This window comes from Geotrypetes seraphini, chromosome 2 (genome assembly GCF_902459505.1).
Source record: "Geotrypetes seraphini chromosome 2, aGeoSer1.1, whole genome shotgun sequence".
NCBI lineage: Eukaryota > Metazoa > Chordata > Amphibia > Gymnophiona > Dermophiidae > Geotrypetes > Geotrypetes seraphini.
The window spans coordinates 1877696-1899402 of NC_047085.1; the positions used below are offsets into that span (position 1 = coordinate 1877696).

General features: G+C 41.3%; 1 protein-coding gene across 1 annotated transcript in view; it reads left to right on the forward strand.

Annotated features, from left to right (window-relative positions):
• Window positions 1-21707, forward strand: part of CPSF1 (cleavage and polyadenylation specific factor 1) — a 406695-nt gene that overhangs the window by 356351 nt on the left and 28637 nt on the right. The window contains exons 31-34 of the mRNA XM_033933046.1: window positions 5453-5605; window positions 7002-7178; window positions 9974-10040; window positions 18942-18989. Coding sequence (XP_033788937.1) covers window positions 5453-5605; window positions 7002-7178; window positions 9974-10040; window positions 18942-18989 — 445 coding nt within the window. The remainder of the gene's footprint in view (window positions 1-5452; window positions 5606-7001; window positions 7179-9973; window positions 10041-18941; window positions 18990-21707) is intronic.

Here is a 21707-nt window from a genome sequence, read left to right on the forward strand (position 1 = left end):
AAAGAAGGAGGGGGTGCCCTTAGCCCGTTTTTTCAAACAAAGAGACGGGTGAGGGAAACTTTTCAAAGTCAGATTAAAACAGACAGTTTTCTTTTTCACAGAGAGAAAGGCGTTAGTTCAAAGACAAAGCTTAGACACACAGCCGGAGAATATATATTTTTTCTTCAAACTCAGTAACTTCTGTTATCAGACAAGCAAAAACTTACGTTCACAGAGGAGACCTGCTCTCTACAGGGCACTTCTAACTTAATTTTTTTCTTCTTTCAGACAGGCACTGCTCAGTTTAAAAGCCAGATGGAAAAATGCCAGCACTGCAAGGGATTTTTTTTCTTTCTTTTGTTCCTCTTTAACCTCATAAATATCCATTCCTACTTTAAATTTGTGTGCAATCACCCTGTTCATATCTTTATGATCAGGATATAACATACGCAAACACTTCAAAACAAACCCCAGGAGGTATTTACAAAACACACTGTAACAGGACAGCTGTAAACCCCGAGAGAAAAAGAAACAGAGAGAAAGAAAGTAAAATCTGGCCAGAGAGAGACAGCAGAAATAAAGTCATAAATTATAATGAAGATACAATTTTTCTCTATACCCCCAAATCTTAACAAACTAAACATATAATACAATATCCCCAAATACTATGCCTATATACAAAGCATTAATTCCTAAAATATAACTTAGCTTCAAAACAAAAGGGCCCCCCAGTCTGTTAAGCAAAGAACAGACATACCTTATGTTGCACTTCCAAAAGAAACCCAAAGGTTCAAAAAATGAAACCTAGAAATGCATAGTACGCTCCAGTCCCATCTGGGGTGCCATTTAATTGCGCACATGCGTACTTATAGCTTTCTAGGGTTGTAAAATGAAAATGGAAAAAAATAATGATGCAAAATATTTTCATAAAATCCAAAATCTTATTTTTTATTAGATATCAATATTAGATCATAAGAGTACGCAATTAATTTTATTAGCAAATCAATTGAGTATCTTTTGCATCAGAGAATTATTACAGAAGCCAAAACGCTGGCCTTGCTCCTAACAATTCTAAAGTTTTTTAGCAGTTACATGTCCATATATAACTTTTGGTTTAGTGACATCATCAAGTGTGACGACCAATAACATTTCTGTGGGTGGTCTCAAAGTTTAGACAAAGAAACATTCCTCCATGTTTAAAAGTTATACAAAGTTTTCAGAAAATTACTTTTGATTTCTGAATTAACATTATAACATTCAAGAGAATCTATAATTATTAACATGGTGCTGATAAATTCTCAGCCCTTCCATACTGACAAGTTCTGAGTCTTAAAGGAAAAAAAACTCCTAAGCTGACAGATTCAAATTGCATGGCCTTACACAGAAAGCTTACTCTGGAGAAAAAGGGGGGGGTTAAATCCCCCTCTCCTCTTCCTGAAGCGTGGGCTTCCAATGCCCCCCTTCTTCCTATTCTTGAGACTGACTCTAATTACTTCCAGATGTTATGCTCAGGATTTTTCCTTAGTGTTTCTTCTTATAAACCATTTATATCACCACATATCACATTCATGGGCCCCAAACATTCATAATTTCATTCATATCTTGGCCATTCATACTTCATACATTTTATATCTCAGTTTGGAATATGGAGTCTAATCCTACTGGCCTAAGCACATCTGTTATCAATTAGAACCACGAGGCTAAAGGCGGGAAGCTGAACAAAGAACAGAAACTTTTCACTGACACAAGATGGTGACCTAAGACAGGACAGTTATAGTAAAGAACCTAAACTGGACTCCATGTAATCATGATTTCCACCATGATTTAGCTCAACAGCAAAGTACACAAGAAAACACCATTCTTTTCCTTATATTAATCTTTAGTGTGTTTTTTCTTCTGGCCTTAGCTACATTATATTTAAATGTTTTATTCACCTATTTTTCGTACACTTCTATTTGGGCGCGGTCCTTAACTAACACAGATGTTTGTCTAACTAGAATTACCCAGAATCATACGAAAAACTGGCGCTACAAAAATACTGCACTATCATGCTTCTGACATCCATTTCAATATCGTCCCATAACGAGCCACGAGTCACCGTGTCCTTGAAAAAAGACCAGGCATGTTCCACCGTTTGGCATTTCTTGGAAGTGTTCCTAAGTTTCTTCCTTACCATTTCCCTCATTGCTTCGTAGTTTCCTTTCCTGAAGTTGAAAGTTGTCGCTATGGTTCTCTTTCCTTTCGATATTCCTACTTCAACCTTGAACTTGATCATATTATGATCGCTGTTTCCCAATGGTCCCACTACTTCCACTTCCTTTGCAGGTCCCATTAACCCATTTAGGATTAGATCCAGAGTGGCATTTCCTCTTGTCGGTTCTCTAACAAGCTGCTCCATGAAGCAATCTTGTGTAGCCTCCAGGAATTCTGTCTCCCTAGCGCATCTTGAGCTTCCAAGACTCCAGTCTATCCCGGGGTAGTTGAAGTCTCCCATAACAACTGTGTAACCGCTTTTGCATTCTCGCTTCATCTCAGCTTCCATTTCTTTATCGATATCTCCGGTTTGCCCGGGTGGACGATAGTATAGGCCCATCTTTATTTCATGTCCTTTCCTATCCGGTATTTTAACCCATAGCGATTCCAGCTTGTTGGTCGTCTCCGCTGTATTTATTCTTGTCGATTGTATGCTTTCTTTTATGTATAGGGCTATTCCACCTCCTTTCTGTCCTGACCTGTCCTGGCGATAGAGCTTATACCCCGGCAGCGCTGTATCCCATTTGCTTTCCTCATTCCACCATGTTTCAGAGATTCCAACGATGTCTATGTCCTCTGCATTAGCCACGGCTTCTAGTTCCCCCATTTTGTTTCTTAGGCTCCTTGCATTAGTATATATGCAATTTAGATCCTGGCATTTGTTGTCTTCATTTCCTTTCCCTGTGCTTCGGTCTTTAGTGTCTTCTCTTTTGCTACAATCTTTCTAACCTCCTCTTCTGGGTTAGTTGAGTCCTGTAATTCGTCCCTTGTTTCTTCCCAGCCTTTTTTCCCCTTAGTATCTTCATGGGATACCTTCTTCCGAATCGTCGACACTAGGTCGACTGTTGGCTTTCCCCTTCCTCTTAGTTTAAAGCCTGTTCTATTCCTCTCTTGATGTTGTTTGCTAGAAGTCTTGTTCCCGCCGCGCTCAGGTGCAGTCCATCTTTCCTGTAGAGCTTGGTCTTGCCCCAAAACGTTGTCCAGTTCCTCACGAAGTGGAACCCTTCTTCCTCACACCATCTACTGCTTTTTCACATCTGCCCTCGGTACTAGTAGGATCTCCGAGAACGCTATCTTCTGGGTCCTCATCTTCAGCTTCCTTCCCAGAATCCTGAACTGTTCTATCAGCGTGCTTCTTCTGTAGTTTCTCCTGCTGACATCATTCGTCTCGATGTGGATCATTACTGCGGTCTCTTCCGTCTCCGTTCCTTCCAGGATCTTCCCAATTTTGTCCACGATGTCCTTGGTTCTTGCTCCTGGGAGGCAGGTCACCAGCCGATCCTCTCTTCCTCCTGCTATGTGGCTGTCCACATGCCTCAGGATCGAGACTCCCACTAGAATACAAAGTCTATTGATAAATAAAATCTCACCAAGTATAAAACCCCAAAATATTACTGAAACTTTTCACCAGTGTCATCCAGTCTAAAGTACAGTCAATCTAAGGGTTTTCCAAGGTCTTTTGATTTCTATCTCACTCTTGTCTATACTGCACAAAGTCTTTTGAGGGGAAAATACCATCTCTCACCTTGTCTTAGGCAGCTAATAATCATATTGCACAGTGCATGCCTACAAGAAAAAATAAAATTGAATTCTACTTACCCAGATGAAATCATCAGGAAGAACCGAGACAAGCCCCCAAAATGTAAGGATTGTTAGTGGCCCCCACAATATATGGTTGGTGGGGTCACTTGAGAGGCGCCCTTACACACGCCAGGTCCCAGGTTCAGTTCCCTCACTGAAGATTCACCAGGAAGTAGAATCAAAAAGGCACAGCCAGAGGTGATTGCATAAAGAATATATTATAGAAATAGGCTTACAGAAAAGCAATATTTATAAGCATTACAATTAATGAGAGAGCAATGCAGTTTCCCTGCCTTACAGAGTTCAGAGGAAAAGAGAGACATAGAAGCCTGAAGTTCCAGGGAAAGGCAGAGAGAGAGAAAAGGGGGATGGGGTGATGGTCCAAGCTTCGTGTTCATAGATAAAGAGAAGGATAGACAGAGAAAGAGAGAGCTCAAGAGAGGACCAGAGTGCCAAGAGCCAAGAGAAGAGAGGGGGGTGATGCTGCGAGGGGGCTTTTATAGTTTGGAAACTTATTCTAAAAAACAGAATCTATTGAGCTTCAATAGAAGTTAAATCTCCCCCCTCCTTCGTAGACAGGAGAAAAATAGGCTGTAGTCATATATGTATTTCCAGTCTGTCTCTGACAATAGTTTCTGATTAACTTTAGTTATCTGTGCACCTGGACCCATTGTCCTAAGCACCCTCTTAATAAGACATTAACACATTAACACCTTTTAGCTAATCATGATTTAATCAGGGCAACTTAAAACAGTCTCCCTGCCCTCAGGGTCTATCTGCATTCACATGCCAAAGTCAGATTGATATAATTTCCCATAGGCCTTTGCTGACATTAGCTATGCCAACTGAAAATGCTGATTGCTAGCGATAGCTATGCTGACAGTATACTTTGGAGGAAAGGCGGGAGAGGGGGAGATATGATAGAAACATTTACCTATATAGCATAAATACACAAGGTGTGTCTCTTTCATTTGAAAGGAAGCTGCGGAAAGAGGACATAGGATGACTAGAGGTGAGAGGCTCAGGAGAAATCTAAGGAAATACTTTTTTACAGAAAGGGAGGCAAGTGTGTGGAAGTGTCTCCCAGTAGAGGTGGTAAAGACAGAGTCTGTGTCTGAATTTAAGGAGGAGGTGGAGATAGTGGATGCTGCAGGTGGGCAGACTGGATGAGCCACTTGGCCTTTATCTGCCCTCATGTTTCTATAACCATAAAGCTCTATGACAATGCAAGAGTTAAGAGCCTTAGCCTACCTGGAGAGGAGGAGATACTGGATGGGTCATTTGGCCTTTATTTGCCCTCGTGTTTCTTTGTTTTTACTGTGGAACTCAGTACCTCCAACACTGCTTTTGCCTTAATTGCAAAGGAGCAGTGTTTTGCAGTAAGAGTACATGGTAGTGGTGTTGGGGTTCGGTATTCATGATGAAGGGATTCCTACTGCTGAGGGAGGAGAGGATACTGTTCCTATCTTTTGGATTAATTTCATTAGAGGGGAAGGAGGGAGTCAGTGCACAAGGTAAAGGGTGGATTGCAGGAATTACTTTCTTATTCATATTCTCCCACTGTTTTCCCTTCCCCTCATCCCCCTCTACCCCACCTTACTTGTGTCGCCACCCTGCTCCTCCTGTTTTGCTTCCACAGATCCTTATTATGGATGTCATTGAAGTGGTTCCAGAACCTGGTCAGCCTCTGACCAAGAATAAATTCAAATTGCTCTATGAAAAAGAGCAAAAGGGGCCGGTGACAGCTTTGTGCAACTGCAATGGCTACTTGGTGTCAGCCATCGGACAGAAGGTAACATCTTGGTTGGTGGACGCAAGATCTTTTATCCAAAATTCTGAAAACCAAAAAACTCTAATTGAAATCTGATGTGAATTGGAAGTAGTCAATTTCTCCCATCATGACACACATTGAAACCAACGCAAGTGCGTGTGTTTCTCCTATTCTCTGTGCAATTTATGTCAGAGGGCTGGAAAAATCCACTCAGGGTGGCAAGTTTATGGTCTTATTGCGTGTCATATTCTGACTTAACATTACCATTCCAAAATCTGAAAAGCTCCGAAATATGCCTGATCCTTAGGATTTCAGATAAAGGATCTTGTACCTGTAATGTATGTCTAGTAGCACTATAGAAATTGGAACCAGATCAAACTGAAGAGAAATGCAGTTGATTCTAACACACAACCCAGCATGGCTACGTTTTGCCTTTATGGCTTCATCAGGGGCAAAAGCTAAAAACATAAATCATTCACACCATTATCTTTGGACATGAAAATAGGTGGCACATACAATGAGAGGACTCACATATGTAGGAAAAGGGAATATCTGCAAAAAAATGTTTCTCTAGACTTAGGGGCTGATTCTAGAAACGGTGCCAGCTAGTTGTCACTTTGGCACTGTTTACAGAATTGTGGCTAGCAGCACCTGGGTAAAAACATAGGCGCCTGAAATATAGGTGAAGGTTCTAAAGGCCTACATTTCAGACGCCCGAGTTGTTGGAGCATCACGCTTTGCAGCACTGAAGTCACGCTCTGCCCATGGAAATGCCCACTTAGGTGTTAGGCACCACTAAGGACCATGCAAGAGGTGCCTATCACCCGATTACATTTTCTTTCTGAATTATTAAGGCTATTAAGGATATTTTGCCAATGAAGTTAGGCTCCCTTTTAGAATCAGCCCCTAAAAGAAAAGTGACAGAGAATCAACCATATGTGAACAAAATCAATACACTTTCCTCTTAAATTAACATGTCTTTTGATTAAGTGCTAAGTCAGTGCAACAGAAACAATATCACTTTTTTTACACAGTACCATTATAGAACACATCTTGACTGGTATAAAATAATGTCATAGCAGTAAAAGCCCATAACTACAGACTGATATTGAATATGTAAAAAAAAGTGGTATGTGGTGGTGTGTAAGGCAGAAGCTATGGATGAATCTGCAAGCATAGCAGAGGAGGACTGTACTAGTGGGTGTGTCTCTGAACATGGCAGGGGGAGGGGCTGTGGGCATGTCTGCAAGGAGGAGACTGATTCTATAAATGTATCTGTGTGGAGGGTAGGGCTATATGTGTGGATATGTCTATAGGTAGAGGAAGGAGGTTGGAAAGTAATGGTGGGGCCTGTTCTTGATGCGGGATGTCTCTCTGAGGGGTCCTGCATCACTGGTGTTTACTCTCTTCATTGCAGATCTTCCTCTGGAGTCTGAAGGACAATGACCTGACTGGCATGGCCTTTATTGATACCCAGCTCTATATTCACCAGATGATCAGCATCAAAAATTTTATCCTAGCAGCAGATGTCATGAAGAGCATCTCACTGCTGCGTTATCAGGAGGAAAGCAAGACCCTGTCCCTCGTCAGCCGGGTAATCAGCCTTCTTTCTTGTTTCACAAACCCATCTTTTCTAATACATTTTGAATTCTCTGTTTTACAACAACAGAATGAAAAGTGGGCAAGGGTGTGAAAACCTTTACAGAGCCACTGTATGTATAAGACTGAATTTATGAAAGTTCACCTATCTGAGAGGTCCCAAAAGGTGCCTTTTTGAAGCCTATCATATAAAAATTGATCATTATTAAAACTGATGGTCCACCTAGTTGCTGAAAAAGATACATCAAAGAAAGATAAGGAGGAAAGGGAAGTCCAAGCGCACATTTAACTCAAGCCAAAACCAAGAAACAGAGGAACACAAAACAGGACAGAGTAGGTCTAATAATCTGGAAAAGGACCAGACAGGTCCAGTTCATATGTGTAATCAAAAGAATTACAACCAAACAACTCGAAAGCCTGAGCTGGTGCACACTTAAATCTGCTCCAGGCAGCTGTACTTGCTGCTTGAATTTGGCAGGGGTAATTCTGTAACGGATTTTTTCCTGCACAATCCAAGAAGGCTTTTATAAATCTACCCATATAAAGTAAGCTTGGAGACAAATAGGCATATGCTCCTATGTAGGTGCATTCAGGAGTGGAGTTTGAGGGAGAATGGGTGGAGTCTCAAAGTAAACACATAGTTTATAAAATATCTTCCTACATGTGTACTTCAGCTGTGGAAATCAAGCAAAATAGAAGGAGAAAGAAGAGATTTGCCTCAAAATGCAACAATGCAGCCAAACAAAAAGAGACAAATGAGATGTTATAAAATCAACCCAACAGTTATTTTATTAGTGCAAATAATAAAAAGCCATAAAAGTCTATGGTTTAATGTCCATCTTGGTGACAAGTCTTTCTATGAAATTCACAAGTCTATAGTTGAGGACCTTTCTATATAGAAGAGTCTTCTAAATTGTCTTCAACTGTAAAACACACCACTAGGGGTCAGCCTACCCAATAAGGAAGCATCGGATCCCTTTGATCCCTGTCTCCCAGGCTCTAGCGTCAGCTCACTGGTTGCCCATAGCCATACGTTGTGCCTTCAAAGGCCTGATGCTAGTGTTCAAACCCTTGCATGACATGGCACCAGGATATATGACGGCTAAACTTCCTCCGTAGGTGTCTACTCCCTCATACCAAGCTACTGGAATCGACCGCCCCCACAGATCAGATCCCTTGAAGGACTCCTCAATTTTAGAAAAGTAATAAAAACATACCTCTTCACTTGCCTTTGACCCATGGACTACAAAGAAATGTATATTGGTACCAGAGCCAGTAAGGAAAACTTACATTGTTAAATCTTGCACTTTAACTATGGCAAATCTAATCTGTAAACTGTCCATATGTGTCAAATTAGGATTAAACTTGTACTGTAAGGATAACTATAGCAAATCGTAACCAGTAAACTGTACATTATGTATATTAATATCAGACCCCTAGTATGTACCGAGTTAGGATATAATCTTGTACTGAAATTCTGTATGTTTAACTAGTAACCCGTTCTGAGCTCTTTGGGGACAACAGGAAAGATGTCAAATTAATTAAAGAAAGAATGAACACTGACCCCTAGCAGTGTACAGGACCCACTTTCAGATGTTGCCATTACGCAAGATGGCAGCTCCAGAGGCAGGAGCAAAAGGGGGTTTTCCTATCTTCCAGCTTTTGGAAGTGGGTGGGAGACCCCTTCTGCTACCAGGGCTTTCTTTGGAGAATAGAGACCTGGGGGAGTTGTCAGGCCCTTGGGCCACAGAGTTTATTTTGTGGGGTTGGAAGTGGAGGCTCTGAGGGTGGACCACATAAGACATTAGGGGTGGCTTGGAGGACAGGAGACAGGCTCACTTGGTTCCCAGAGCATTTTTGCAAAGTGAAGATGGGAGTAAGGTGCAGGAAGTTGAGTAATCCAGTATTTTTTATTATTTTTGTATCTCTACCTTTCTGTCAGTGCATGAGTCAGTCCCCCCACGCATGTACTGATAGGAAGGGAAGATATTTATTTACCGTGCATAACTGGCTGCTTCCTTATTTTCCCTGTTACACCAGGTCACACCAGCATATGGAGGTAGAGATACTGGACTTTCCCAGTGATTTCACTGATGTAAGGTCTGGTACCCCCTGGAATTCTCCACTGTTTTGCGTCCTCTAGCACCATGATAGCTTGGTAGGGCTGGTGCAGCAGGTCCAAGGCCTAGCTCCCCATAGCACAGGCTGTGCCCTGCACTTTTGAAATTAAGACTATCAGCTTTGCTGCTAGGATTCAGTCCACAGACTTTAGTAGAGGGTAAGGGCATTTGATCCCTCCTCAGCATCTAGTCCATAGCTTGGAGTATCTCCTGGCTCATCCCTGTACAGTGGATAATGGGTCCTGGGTTCTAAACCCTCTCCTCCCCACCCAGGTACCCCAAGCTTTATTCCCCCTCTTTGTCAGTGGAACAAAGTGCACTAAATAAAAAGTTGGTGTCTACTAGAGCAGGGAGTCATCCATAGCCCGGTGGGTTCTGGTTCAATTCTAAGTCTTCTGGTTTGTGACTTATAGTAAAAGCCTTTGATAGTGGGAGTAATTTTGCAGTAATCTATGGTTGCTAGATCTATAGTGCTAAAGAATCAACAGATCTGATCCTTTCCTTACTTACTGGAATAAGTGTTGCCAGCATGATGCGGAAGGCTGGAAGATAAGAATACTTTGGAGCCCTAGAAAGGATAACTGGTCTATTGTATTCTTAGAGCAAATGGCATCTTTAACTTTTGAGTGTTAAAGAACAATAACAAAATGCTGTGCTTGCTGTCTTTCAGGATGCAAAACCATTGGAAGTTTACAGCATAGAATTTATGGTTGACAGTGCACAACTGGGCTTCTTGGGTCAGTCCAAAACCTTTGCATATATGTGAAACACACTCACCCTCTCTCTCTGATAGCTTTCTTGCCCCTCTCTGACTTCATTGACTTTCTACTGCTGACATTTTCTCTTGAAGTACATGACACAGGCTTAATGCAGATGGAAGCTCTCACCTGCGTTTGTAAGGAGCCCCCACGGTGGATTGTTAATTCTTCAGATCCTCTCCACAAAAAATGGAAGTTGTGAAGGGGAACAACCTAGTAGCACAGAGAGATAAGTATTGCCATACTGGGAAGGACCAAAGATCCATCAAGCCCAGTATTCCGTTTCCAGCAGTGGCCGATCCAAGTCCAGCTACTTGGCAGAATCCCTAAAGGATAAAACAGATGTTATGCTGCTTATCCCAGAAATACTCAAAACAGATTTCAAAAAAGGACTTATGCATTCAGCTATGTTGAACTTTTCTCCATATAAATACCTATCTGGTCAATATTCAGGCTATAGCAGCACTAACCACCATGGGCAGAATTAGTCCCAGATATCCAGTACTAGGCCATATTCAGGCAACCACACTGAATATCCAGGGCTAATACAGTGGTGGTAGCTGCTGCTTCTTCTGCAGGTCCAGTCCAATATCCAGCCAGGACATGCATAATATACTGAATATCAGCCAGGACCCCACTTTAAAAAAAAAAGCCAAATCCAGGCAGACCACCCCCATTTCGATCTCCCCTCCCACCCCCTGGTATTCAAAAAACACCCATAGCCCGAAGAAAAGAAAAGACTGCCCCAGCCCCTCCCTCAGGTTTACCTGGAGAGGTCCCTGGTAGTCTAAGGCAGTGATTCCCAACCCTGTCCTGGAGGACCACCAGGCCAGTCGGGTTTTCAAGATAGCCCTAATGAATATGCATGGAGCAGATTTGCATGCCTGGCACCTCCATTACATGCAGATCTCTCTCATGCATATTCATTTGGACTGTCTTGAAAACCCGACTGGCCTGGTGGTCCTCCACGACAGGGTTGGGAACCACTGGTCTAAGGGAAAATTGAGTAGAAGCTATGCCTACTTCCTATCAATCCCTGCCTAAGTTCCAAAATAGCTGCCATGAAGTATGTAGCACTAGAGGTCATGGCAGCCATTTTGAAATGCAGTACAGCAGGAGTAAGTAGGCATTGCACCTGCCTGATTTCCCCGCAGACCACAGAGACTTTTTTAAGTACAGCCGGGCAGCTTTCTATCCCCTTTGGGGGGGTGCAGGGGTGCAAAGTGGGATAATGAGGGAGAACTGTTAGATATTTTGTGAGTTTTTAACCAGACACCAGCCGAAAATCAGCCTTTGTCCTGTCCTAAATTAATGCACTTACCTAGTTGGCAAGAGTCTGAATATCACTGCTAACTGGCTAGAGCTGTTACCACCACCAGATCTCTACCTCCGACCCATCCTTAACCTCTCTGGTGAGGAGTTGGTCATTTAATGGCAGTATTAAGCAGCACTGAATATTGCTTGTTAGCCATGACCCAGTGATTTCAACAGCCAGGAACTTCTCTTGGCCATTAAATCACTATAAATATCTACCCCTCTATGTCCACATATTAATTATATGGGACATAGCAAAAGAAGAAAAAACAGCTACACAGAGAGATGTATTATAACTTACATATGAAAGTGTGAATGCAAGTATACTAGATTTATTGTTAAATGGATAAAAAAAATCTTTCAAATTGTCTATGCATATTAATGTTTAATAAGGCTTATACACCACCCTTTACTTAACCATCAAAGTGGTTTACATAATAAACAGAAGGAAAAGAACTCCATTTCCAGAAGAGTAAAAGAGAGAAAAAGTCAAGCAATCAATCGATTAATTAACCAGTCTTGTAGCCATGGAACCTCAAATATCTAGTCTCCTAAAGAAATCCCTCTTCACCCTGAGACAACTAAGACTAATCAGACTGTACTTTCCCCAACACCTCTTTGCCTTAATCTTACAACTGATGATACTACCAGAACTGGACTACTGCAACTCCATCTACATGGGAATCAACACTGCCCTAATCTACAAAATGCAACTCATCCAAAACACTGCCGTAAGACTAATCTTCAACCTGAGAAAATACAACTCAGTCACAACCTTCATCAAACAATTGCACTGGCTACCCATCCCATTACGAATAACATTCAACATATCTTGAATCATTCACCACATACTTTATGGAAACTCTGCAGCCACACTCATCCAGCTCTTCTCAATGGCATGGTCTTCTCGCAGAACCCTCAACCGGATGCTACTAAATCTCCCATCCACAAAAGATCTTCACTACAAACAAGTTTTCCACTCCATGCTTACCTTTCTAGGAGTAAAAACTTGGAATGGCCTTACAGAAATGACCAGAACTGAACCTTACCACATCATCTTTCGAAGAAAACTGAAAACCCATCTGTTTGACACTTAATCTCCTTCATCCTCTCCTCCCCTTCCCCTCCCACCCCCACTCCCCCCTCCTATCTCTCCCCTCCTACCTATCCTCCTCCCTCCCTCTCCATCCTCTCTCCTCTTTTTAAAGTTGCCTTGAGCCTGAATAGGTATGAGCGATGCACAAATATTAGATCAATAGCCAAGGATCACCGCCAGTGCTACATCTCTGGAAACACCTGGCGGAATAAGTGGGCTTTCAGAAAAGTGCAAAACTTTGGATAAGAGAGTTCAATACAGATTTCAGTAAGAAGAGAATTCCATAGTGTTGGAACAGCTCCCCCCCCCCCCCAAAAAAAAAAAAAAGGCAGAATGCCAAGTAGATGCTAGTTTTGACATATAAACCAATGGAACCGTCAGTTGGTGAGCAGAGGAAGAACGTAGGGACATAGTGTCAAGAATGTTGGCTAAGTAATAAGGGAGTCCAGAGTGTAAATTGAAATGACAGACATTAGTGAGAAATCTAATTGCAGTGTTTTGAATTGTCTATAGTTTCTTAAGTACTGAGGAAGGAGGACCAGTACAGATGATATTGCAGTAGTCAAGTTTGGAAGCTACTAGAGAAGAAAGGCACAACTTGGAGTATCAGTGTAGGGATGAATGGAGTAAATTTGATGCAATTAATAAAAATAAAGAAGATGCTAGGAATTATTTAAAAAGGGATGGTTAACAAGACAAACAATGTTATAATGCCTCTGTATCATTCCATGGTGCGGCCTCACCTGGAATATTGCATTCATTTCTGGTTTCCTTATCTCAAGAAAGATTTAGAGGCATTAGAAAAGGTTCAAAGAAGAGCGACCAAGATAGTAAAGGGGATTGAACTCCTCTCGTATGAGGAAAGACTAAAATGGTTAGGGCTCTTCAGCTTGGGAAAGAGACAGCAGATAGATATGATTGAAGTCTTCAAAATCCTGAGTGAAGTAGAATGGGTACAAGTGGATCGATTTTTCACTCCATCAAAAATTACAAAGACTAGGGGACACTCAATGAAGTTACAGGGAAATATAATAGGAGAAAATATTTTTTCACTCAGAGAATAGTTAATCTCTGGTACGCATTGCCAGAGGATGTGGTAAGAGCGGATAGTGTAGCTAGTTTTAAGAAAGGTTTGGACAAGTTCCTGGAGGAAAAGTCCATAGTCTTGTTATTGAGAAAGACACGAGGGAAGCCACTGCTTGCCCTGGATTGGTAGCATGGAATATTGCTACACCTTGGGTTTTGGCCAGGTACTAGTGACCTGGATTGCCCACCATAAGGATGGGTTTGATGGACCATTGGTCTGACCCAGTAAGGCTATTCTTATGTTCTTATGTAACTGCTGAGGCAATCTGAGGGTAAAACATTAGGGCAATATCAATATTGACTCTTAAATACTTCATGGTGTCCACTAGCTGAATAGATGTGTAATGCAAGGAAGGAGAGACTATGGGTAAACGTGAGGTACCTGTCACCCACAGCCCAACTTTTATGTGGATTCAATACTAATTTGTTCTCTGAAAGCAAGGCATTGATCATGTCAAGGCACACCTGCAAAGGAACTAAATTGGGATTGGCTGGCTTCTGAGTAGATGCAATTAACCCTTTCAGGACCAAGGGACATATTTGTCCCATAACTTTAAAATCCTATAAATTTTGATTGGGATAGTCTACAGTTCTAAATTTGATATGTACGGATTCCATATGATACTGCCTTTATGTAAACAAACTGGTTCCGACATTCATTCATTAGCGTCGTTGCTAGATTGACGAGAAGATTCACTTGCCACACTGTCCATAAGCCAGAAGTGTGATTTTTTTAAATAAAAATAATGATATTTCACAAAAAAAATCAATTTTTTGGCATCTGCAAGCCCTTTTTACCATAAAAATGTCGTCAAAACCACAAAAATTGGCCTACGATCCTTATGGTCCTGAAAGGGTTAAGATGTCATCAGCATAGATGTAGCATGTAGATGTAGTTTGAAATTCCTGAATTCTCAGGACTTAGAAAGATGTTGAATAACAGAAGGGAGAGGACAGAACCCTAAGAATGTCACAAGTAAGAAGACAGTTTGACGAAGTGGCAGAGGAAAACAAAACAGCAAAGGACCAGTCCTTCAGAAAGGATTTGAACCACGCTAAGACAACTCCAGAGATGCCCAAAGAAGCAAGCCGAGAAATTAGAAGTGAATGACTCACCAAGTTAAAAGCTGCAAATAGGTCCAATGATATTAGAAGTACAGCATTGCACCAATCAATAGCTGATTAAGTCATTGAGTAGCAAAGCCATTATTGTTTTTGTTGAATGAAGCTTTTGAAAAGCTGATTGTGATGGGTGAACAAAGTTGGATATGAATAGAGAAAAGGTGAAAATTGGATGTCGGAATTATCTAAAGAACTATTCTTAATGATCATGTGGATAATAGCAGTCTTCCATTCAATGGGGAGGGAAAGGAAATGGGGACTTGTATACCGCCTTTTTGTCGCTTTGGCATTTCAAAACGGGCACTAGAGGATTAAGTGACTTGCCCATAGTCACGAGGAGCAGCACCAGGATTTGATCTCACAGCCACTATTTGAAATCATATTCATTGCAAAAGGTGATAGACCATGTCTGACTTCCAGAAGCCAAGAAGAGGGGATTGGTCTAGGGAGCAAGTGGTTTTGCTCATAGCAGAAAGAGTTTTTTTCAAAAGTCATAGTGGATAGTAAGCTAAAATGGGTCCACAAGGAGGAGACTCTTACTACTTGCTGAACTAGAGAGGAAAAAGCAGGGGAAGTAGTAGGGTCAGCCAGAGGAGACTGGGGAAATAAAGATTGAAGGGAAGAAACCTTTGACACAAAATGATCTGCAAAGTCCTGACCTTGTCAGCAAGGAAGAAAAGAAGGAACTAGAGTAAGTTGTGTAGGCCTTATTGATTAGGTTGATGTAATAAGAACAACGAGATGTTTTAACATGGACATGATATTGTGAGTAAGCAGACCTAAAGAATCTGTTGTTCTGCGCCATCTTTGTTCAAAAGCACAAAAACGGCATTTAAAGGCCTGATAGACTTTTTGACTACCAAAGCGAGTGCTACGGTTATGTTCTTTTATGTGCAATCTTATATCCCGCCGAATCATCACAAATCTGAGTTATAAATGCTACATAGTTATACCTGCAATTTAAGGTAAGGGATCTGAGCTGATACCGGGAGTGATGTCGCAAAAGAAATCTACTGTAAAAGCATTTCATTTTCGAAAGGGTGACTATGATAAAATGAGGAAAATGGTTAAAAAGAAGCTAAAAGGATCAGTTGCAAAGGTTAGGACTATAAACCAGGAGTGGTTGTTATTTGAAAACACCATCGTGGAAGCCCAGACCAGATGTATTCCACGTATCAGCAAAGGTAACATAGTAGATAACGGCAGATAAAGACCCGAATGGTCCATCCAGTCTTCCCAACTTGATTCAATTTAAATTTTTAAATTTTTTCTTCTTAGCTATTTCTGGGCAAGAATCCAAAGCTCTACCCAGTACTGTGCTTGGGTTTCAAGTGCCGAAATCTCCATTAAAACCTATCCAGCCCATCTACACCCTTCCAGCCATTAAAGCCCTCCCCAGCCCATCCTCCACCAGATGGCCATATACAGACACAGACCATGCAAATCTGCCCAGTACTGGCCTTAGTTCAATTTTTAATAACATTTTCTGATTCTAGATCCTCTGTGTTCATCCCACGCTTCTTTGAACTCAGTCACAGTTTTACTCTCCACCACCTCTCTCGGGAGTGCATTCCAGGCATCCACCACCCTCTCCGTAAAGTAGAATTTCCTAACATTGCCCCTGAATCTACCACCCCTCAACCTCAAATTATGTCCTCTGGTTTTACCATTTTCCTTTCTCTGGAAAAGATTATGTTCTACGTTAATACCCTTCAAGTATTTGAACGTCTGAATCATATCTCACCTGTCCCTCTTTTCCTCTAGGGTATACATATTCAGGGCTTCCAGTCTCTCCTCATACGTCTTCTGGCGCAAGCCTCCTATCATTTTCGTCGCCCTCCGCGTGAGCGGACTGCTGGGCATGATGGACTTCAGGTCTGACCCAGTGGAGGCATTGCTTATGTTCTTATATTCTTACGTCCTCTGGACCGCTTCAAGTCTTCTACGGTCTCCAAAACTGAACACAATACTCCAAGTAGGGCCTTACCAATGACCTGTACAGGGGCATCAACACCTTCTTCCTTCTACTGGCTACGTCTCTCTTTATACAGCCCAGCATCCTTCTGGCACTGCCTTGTCACACTGTTTTTGCGCCTGTAGATCTTCGGACACTATCACCCCAAGGTCCCTCTCCCTGTCCGTGCATATGAGTTTCTCACCGCCCAGCATATACGGTTCCTTCCGATTGGTCCTCTATTGGTGGAAAGAAGAGGAAACGAGAGCTGATATGGTTAAAAGGTGAAGCCTTCCCATTGGCTGAATCCTCTGCCCTAGTTACACTGAATACAGTGAAGCAGGCAGGACTGGATCACTCACAAAGGAGGTGGGGGGAAGGGGAGAAATTAAAATGGAGGTTTTAGATTCAGAACAGTGTCCAGATGTATTAGCCATCCTTTTACATATGGATAGAAAGTGCATGCAGCGTTTGCTAATGGTTTAATTTGAACTTGCCTACCACATAAGGGGTTGTTGTGGAGGACTAGTATTGAGGGGGGGGCAATTTGTGGAGTGGTAGTTTTGGGGCTGGGGCAGAATGTGAAGTGTTTTCAGTTGAAGTAGGGTAGTTTTTGAGAATAGGATGGTTTCTGGGGTGATGGGCAGAGAGGGCAAGAGCTTAGGTTTTAGGGGTGACTTTTTGGAGTATTTTTAGGGGTGGGGAGTTTGGTGATAATATGACAATTTCAGGGGAAATGTTGCGTGTAAAGGGTAGTATGTGGGTGGAGTGGCAATTGCAGGGGTCAGTTTATGGTGGTGGGGCATTGTCAGAAGATAGGTCAGGTGTTGAATTATGGGACCTTTGCAACGGGAGAAGCTTTGGAGGGTAGACACAATTTAGGACTTAGAGAGAATTAGGAATTTCATCTTTTCTGTGCTTCTGAAACTGGAACCCTCAGTCCAGTTTGGCTCATTTTCAAACTTGTTTTTCCCACACACCAAATTTCATTCCGTTCAATTGCTCCAGGAGATGCAACTCCTTCTCTTATAGAAATAGTTCTTATCATGTTACGTATGTTTAGTCTATTTGTTTTGCTGCCCTTTTAATTGTATATAATTTTAATGATTTGTTCATCGCTTAGAAATTTGAGTAAGCGATCAATCAAATATACAATAAACTTGAAACACTTTTTTTTTTGGGGGGGGGGGCTTATTTCTCTGTAACCCCCCAGTTTGATTTCCTCCCTTTTTAAACTTTCTACTGGTTTTCTACTTTCTACTGGTCATCTTTCTACTGGTTTTCCCTCATGTCAAGTTTTATTCCAGTATGTTGCCCCCACATCTGTTTGTCGCTCCCTCTACAGTCCCCCACCATATCCACCTCATCAACATGTATAGAGACACCCTTTTTGTCCTGCTTGTCTGTCATAATTAAATTGTAAGCTCTTTTGAGCAGGGACTGTCTCTTGCGTGTTAATATACAGCACTACGTGCTTCTGGTAGCACTATAGAAATGATAAGTAGTAGTAGTAGGGTTTTGAACTCTTTTGTACACTTTTTTCAAACTTCTATTGGGTTGGAAAGAATAAAAAGGATTGGACAAGGTTTTGGAGGACATATCTATGATTTATTGTTCATTTAATATACAGTACTGCATTTACATAACATCTATAAATAGATATTAAAATTAAGAAAAGAACATCATTAATTAAAAGAGAAATGGGAAGAAAAAGAAGAGGGAAAATAATAACAGACTACAGCAGTCACCCTGAGACCCAGAAATATCTGGAACTCCTGAGGCTGAAAATCCTGTTGAAATACTGTAGCAGGATGGTTCAATACGGAGGGCTACTGGGAGGGTATTTCAAAACAGGGTATTGACTAGGAATTTGCAAACAGCCATCATGAAATGCTCTTGATGGGGCATGGAAAGAAATGGAAGAGGGCAAATAAGCCAGAGCGCAGAATGGTATTTCATTGAAAGAGGAGTCATCTGTGAATAATGAAGTAGGCTTAGAGTGAACCATATGACATGGACTTTCATACTGGGATCAGCCAGGTGTTTTCTGGATGCCAAGCTTGATGGATCAGTTGGTCTGAGCCAGCAAGGTATTTATTAGTTAGGTCCCAATGATGTGTGCAGCATCTCATTCCTTACCTTTTATCCTTCCCTTGGATTTCTTTACTCAGAACATATCTTTGCCTTGTGCCCTACTTCCTTTGTTTTTGCTGTATGTGTTGAGGACTTCCGTCCCTTCTTAACTTTTAACACACACACGTTATTTCATACATATACACAGCAATAACTCTTTTTCTTATATTTTCAGTGTCTGACAGAGACAGGAACCTCATTGTGTACATGTACCTCCCTCAAGGTGAGTGAGAGTTCTGAAGTGCTTAAGGGCTTTGGGAAAAAGAAAGTTCATTGGGCTGTCTGCTTACCACCTTCAGTCTCCAGCAGATGGTAGACGTGGCTAGCCTGTGATAGGCTTATCAAACATGATGTATACTCAACCATACTGGATGGGTTATGCTAAATACAAAGTTTACCAAATGTGTTATTCTCCCTTCTATCATTTTAAAATAGTAGTTCTCCCTCCTAATTTCACTTTCATGTTGTGTGTGATATATTTGTGTCAGTAAACACGCCAGTCTTTTTGTCGTTGGATTCTTAGATTGTAAGCCGCCCAGAAGATTCATTCTTGGTGCAGGATAGTAAGGTCTGAATAAACTTGGAAACTAGGCTTTGGGATTCTTGGTTAAAAAATAAATGAAAAAAAATTAGAGAAGAGCATTACGTTAGAGAGATTGTGAGCCCGCCGGGACAGATAGGGAAAATGCTTGAGTACCTGATTGTAAAACCGCTTAGAAAACCTTGATAGGCGGTATATAAAATCCTAATAAACTTAAACTTAAACTTAAACTTAAACTTAAACTTAAACTTAAACTTATATTACAGATGAAGTAAAGGGGTTTTTTTCTTTCTTTTTTTTTTTTTGGTTGGGGCTCTTCTGTTGATTTCTCCCCCTCTGCTCAGGCAGTGTTCAATTGTGGATTAATAATAATAATTTTATTTCTTATATACCGCTATACCATAAGTTCAAAGCGGTTTACAACAAATTCATGCAATGAGAGAATGCGATGTTTACAACAAGATACATATGTTTACAGCAAGATACATAAGTTCAGAGCGGTTTGCAAGAAGATACATGCAATGAGAATACGAGATGTTTGCAACAAGAAACAAATTTTTGGAGCAGGATACAGAAGTACAGAGCGGTTTACAGCAGGATAAATGAGTTCAAAGCGGTTTACAAGAAGATACATGTAATGAGAATAAGAGGGTAATGGGGAGGGAAAGGACTTTCAGAGATACAAAATTGCCAGAGGAAGAGAACTCAAATTGCGTTAAAGAGACGGGTCTTCAGTGATTTTCTGAAGTCAGCGTAAGATGTGGCCTCGAGTATAGGTTTTGCGAGCCATGTGTTCAGTTTAGCTGCCTGGAATGATAGCATTCTGTCCAGGAACTTCTTGTAGTGACATGATTTCAGAGATGGGTAATTAAAGAGGTTTATTCTGCGAGAGCTCTTATTCGGGCAGTTGATGAAGAATTGGGAGGCAAGGTAAGTTGGTAGCATCCCAAAGACCGCTTTGTAGCTGATGCAGGCAAGCTTGAAGAGTATTCTGGATTCCACCAGCAACCAGTGGAGTATTTGGAAGTATGGGGTGATATGTTCCCATTTTTTTAATCTAAAGATGAGTCGGACTGCAGTGTTTTGGATTAATCTTAGCTTGTGAAGTGTCTTTTTATAAGCTCCCAGATATATGATGTTGCAGTAGTCCAGCGTACTCAAGATGGATGATTGTACGAGTAATCGAAAGGATGATTCATCAAAGAATTTTTTAATGGTGCGGAGCTTCCATAGTGCTGAAATACTTTTTTTGAACATTAGATCTGTATGCTTTTCCAGGGTTAGGTGTCTGTCAAGGGTAACTCCTAGTATTTTTATAGTTTGGTCAATTTTGTAATCTCGGCCATTCACGTGAATCGTGTTGTCTTTGATCTTTTCATTGGGAGATGCCAGGAAGAATTTAGTTTTTTCTGTGTTCAGTTTTAGTTTGAAAGCCTTCATCCAAAGCTCTATTTGATTTAGGGTATTGGTTAGGAGATTAATGAAGTCTGGCGACAGATCGGATAGTGGTAGCACAACAGTGATATCGTCAGCATAAACATGGAAGTTGAGATTTAGGCTCTGTAGCAGGTGTCCCAATGAGATGAGGTAGATTTGAATAGGGTCGGCGATAACGGGGAGCCCTGGGGTAGTCCGCAGTTGTTGTTCCAGCTAAAGGAGAATTTGTCTTCTTTGAATACCTGATAGGATCTGAGTTCGAGGAATCCCTGGAACCAATTGTGAGTGTTTCCTGTGATGCCTAGTGATTCAAGACAGTTCAACAAGATGGTGTGGTCAACTAGGTCGAAGGCACAGCTTAGGTCCAGTTGGAGAATCATTGCACTGGAGCCTTGACTGAGAAAGGAATGTAGATGGTTTAGGAGAGAGGCCATTATAGTTTCGGTGCTGAAGCCGGGTCTAAAACCAGATTGGTTATTATGCAGTAGGTTGAATTTGTCTAGATAGGTATTTAGATCAGCATTTACCAGGCCTTCCATTAATTTGACAGCCAGAGGGATGTTTGCGACAGGTCTAAAATTGGAAATGTTGTTGGATGTTTCTTTTTTGTTAAGAATTGGTTATCAGTCAGAAAACAGAGGGTAGGGTTAAAGGGCCATTTTGATAATAATAATCAATTTATATACCGCAGGGCCGTAAAGTTCTATGTGGTTTACAAAAAATAACAATAATTACAATTAAGAAACAAAATTAGATAACCGAATAATTAGAAATAATACTATAATGATCTAGATGGTTCATTACAATATCCATGCCAGTTAGTTGCCTAATGGTTTCAAGAACAAATATGTCTTTAAATGTCTCCTAAATGCCACCTAGGAATCAGAAAGCATAATCGGATGTTCCAGGCAGGGCTGTGGAGTCAGAGCCGAGGAGTCGGAGGAAATTTCGGGTACCTGGAGT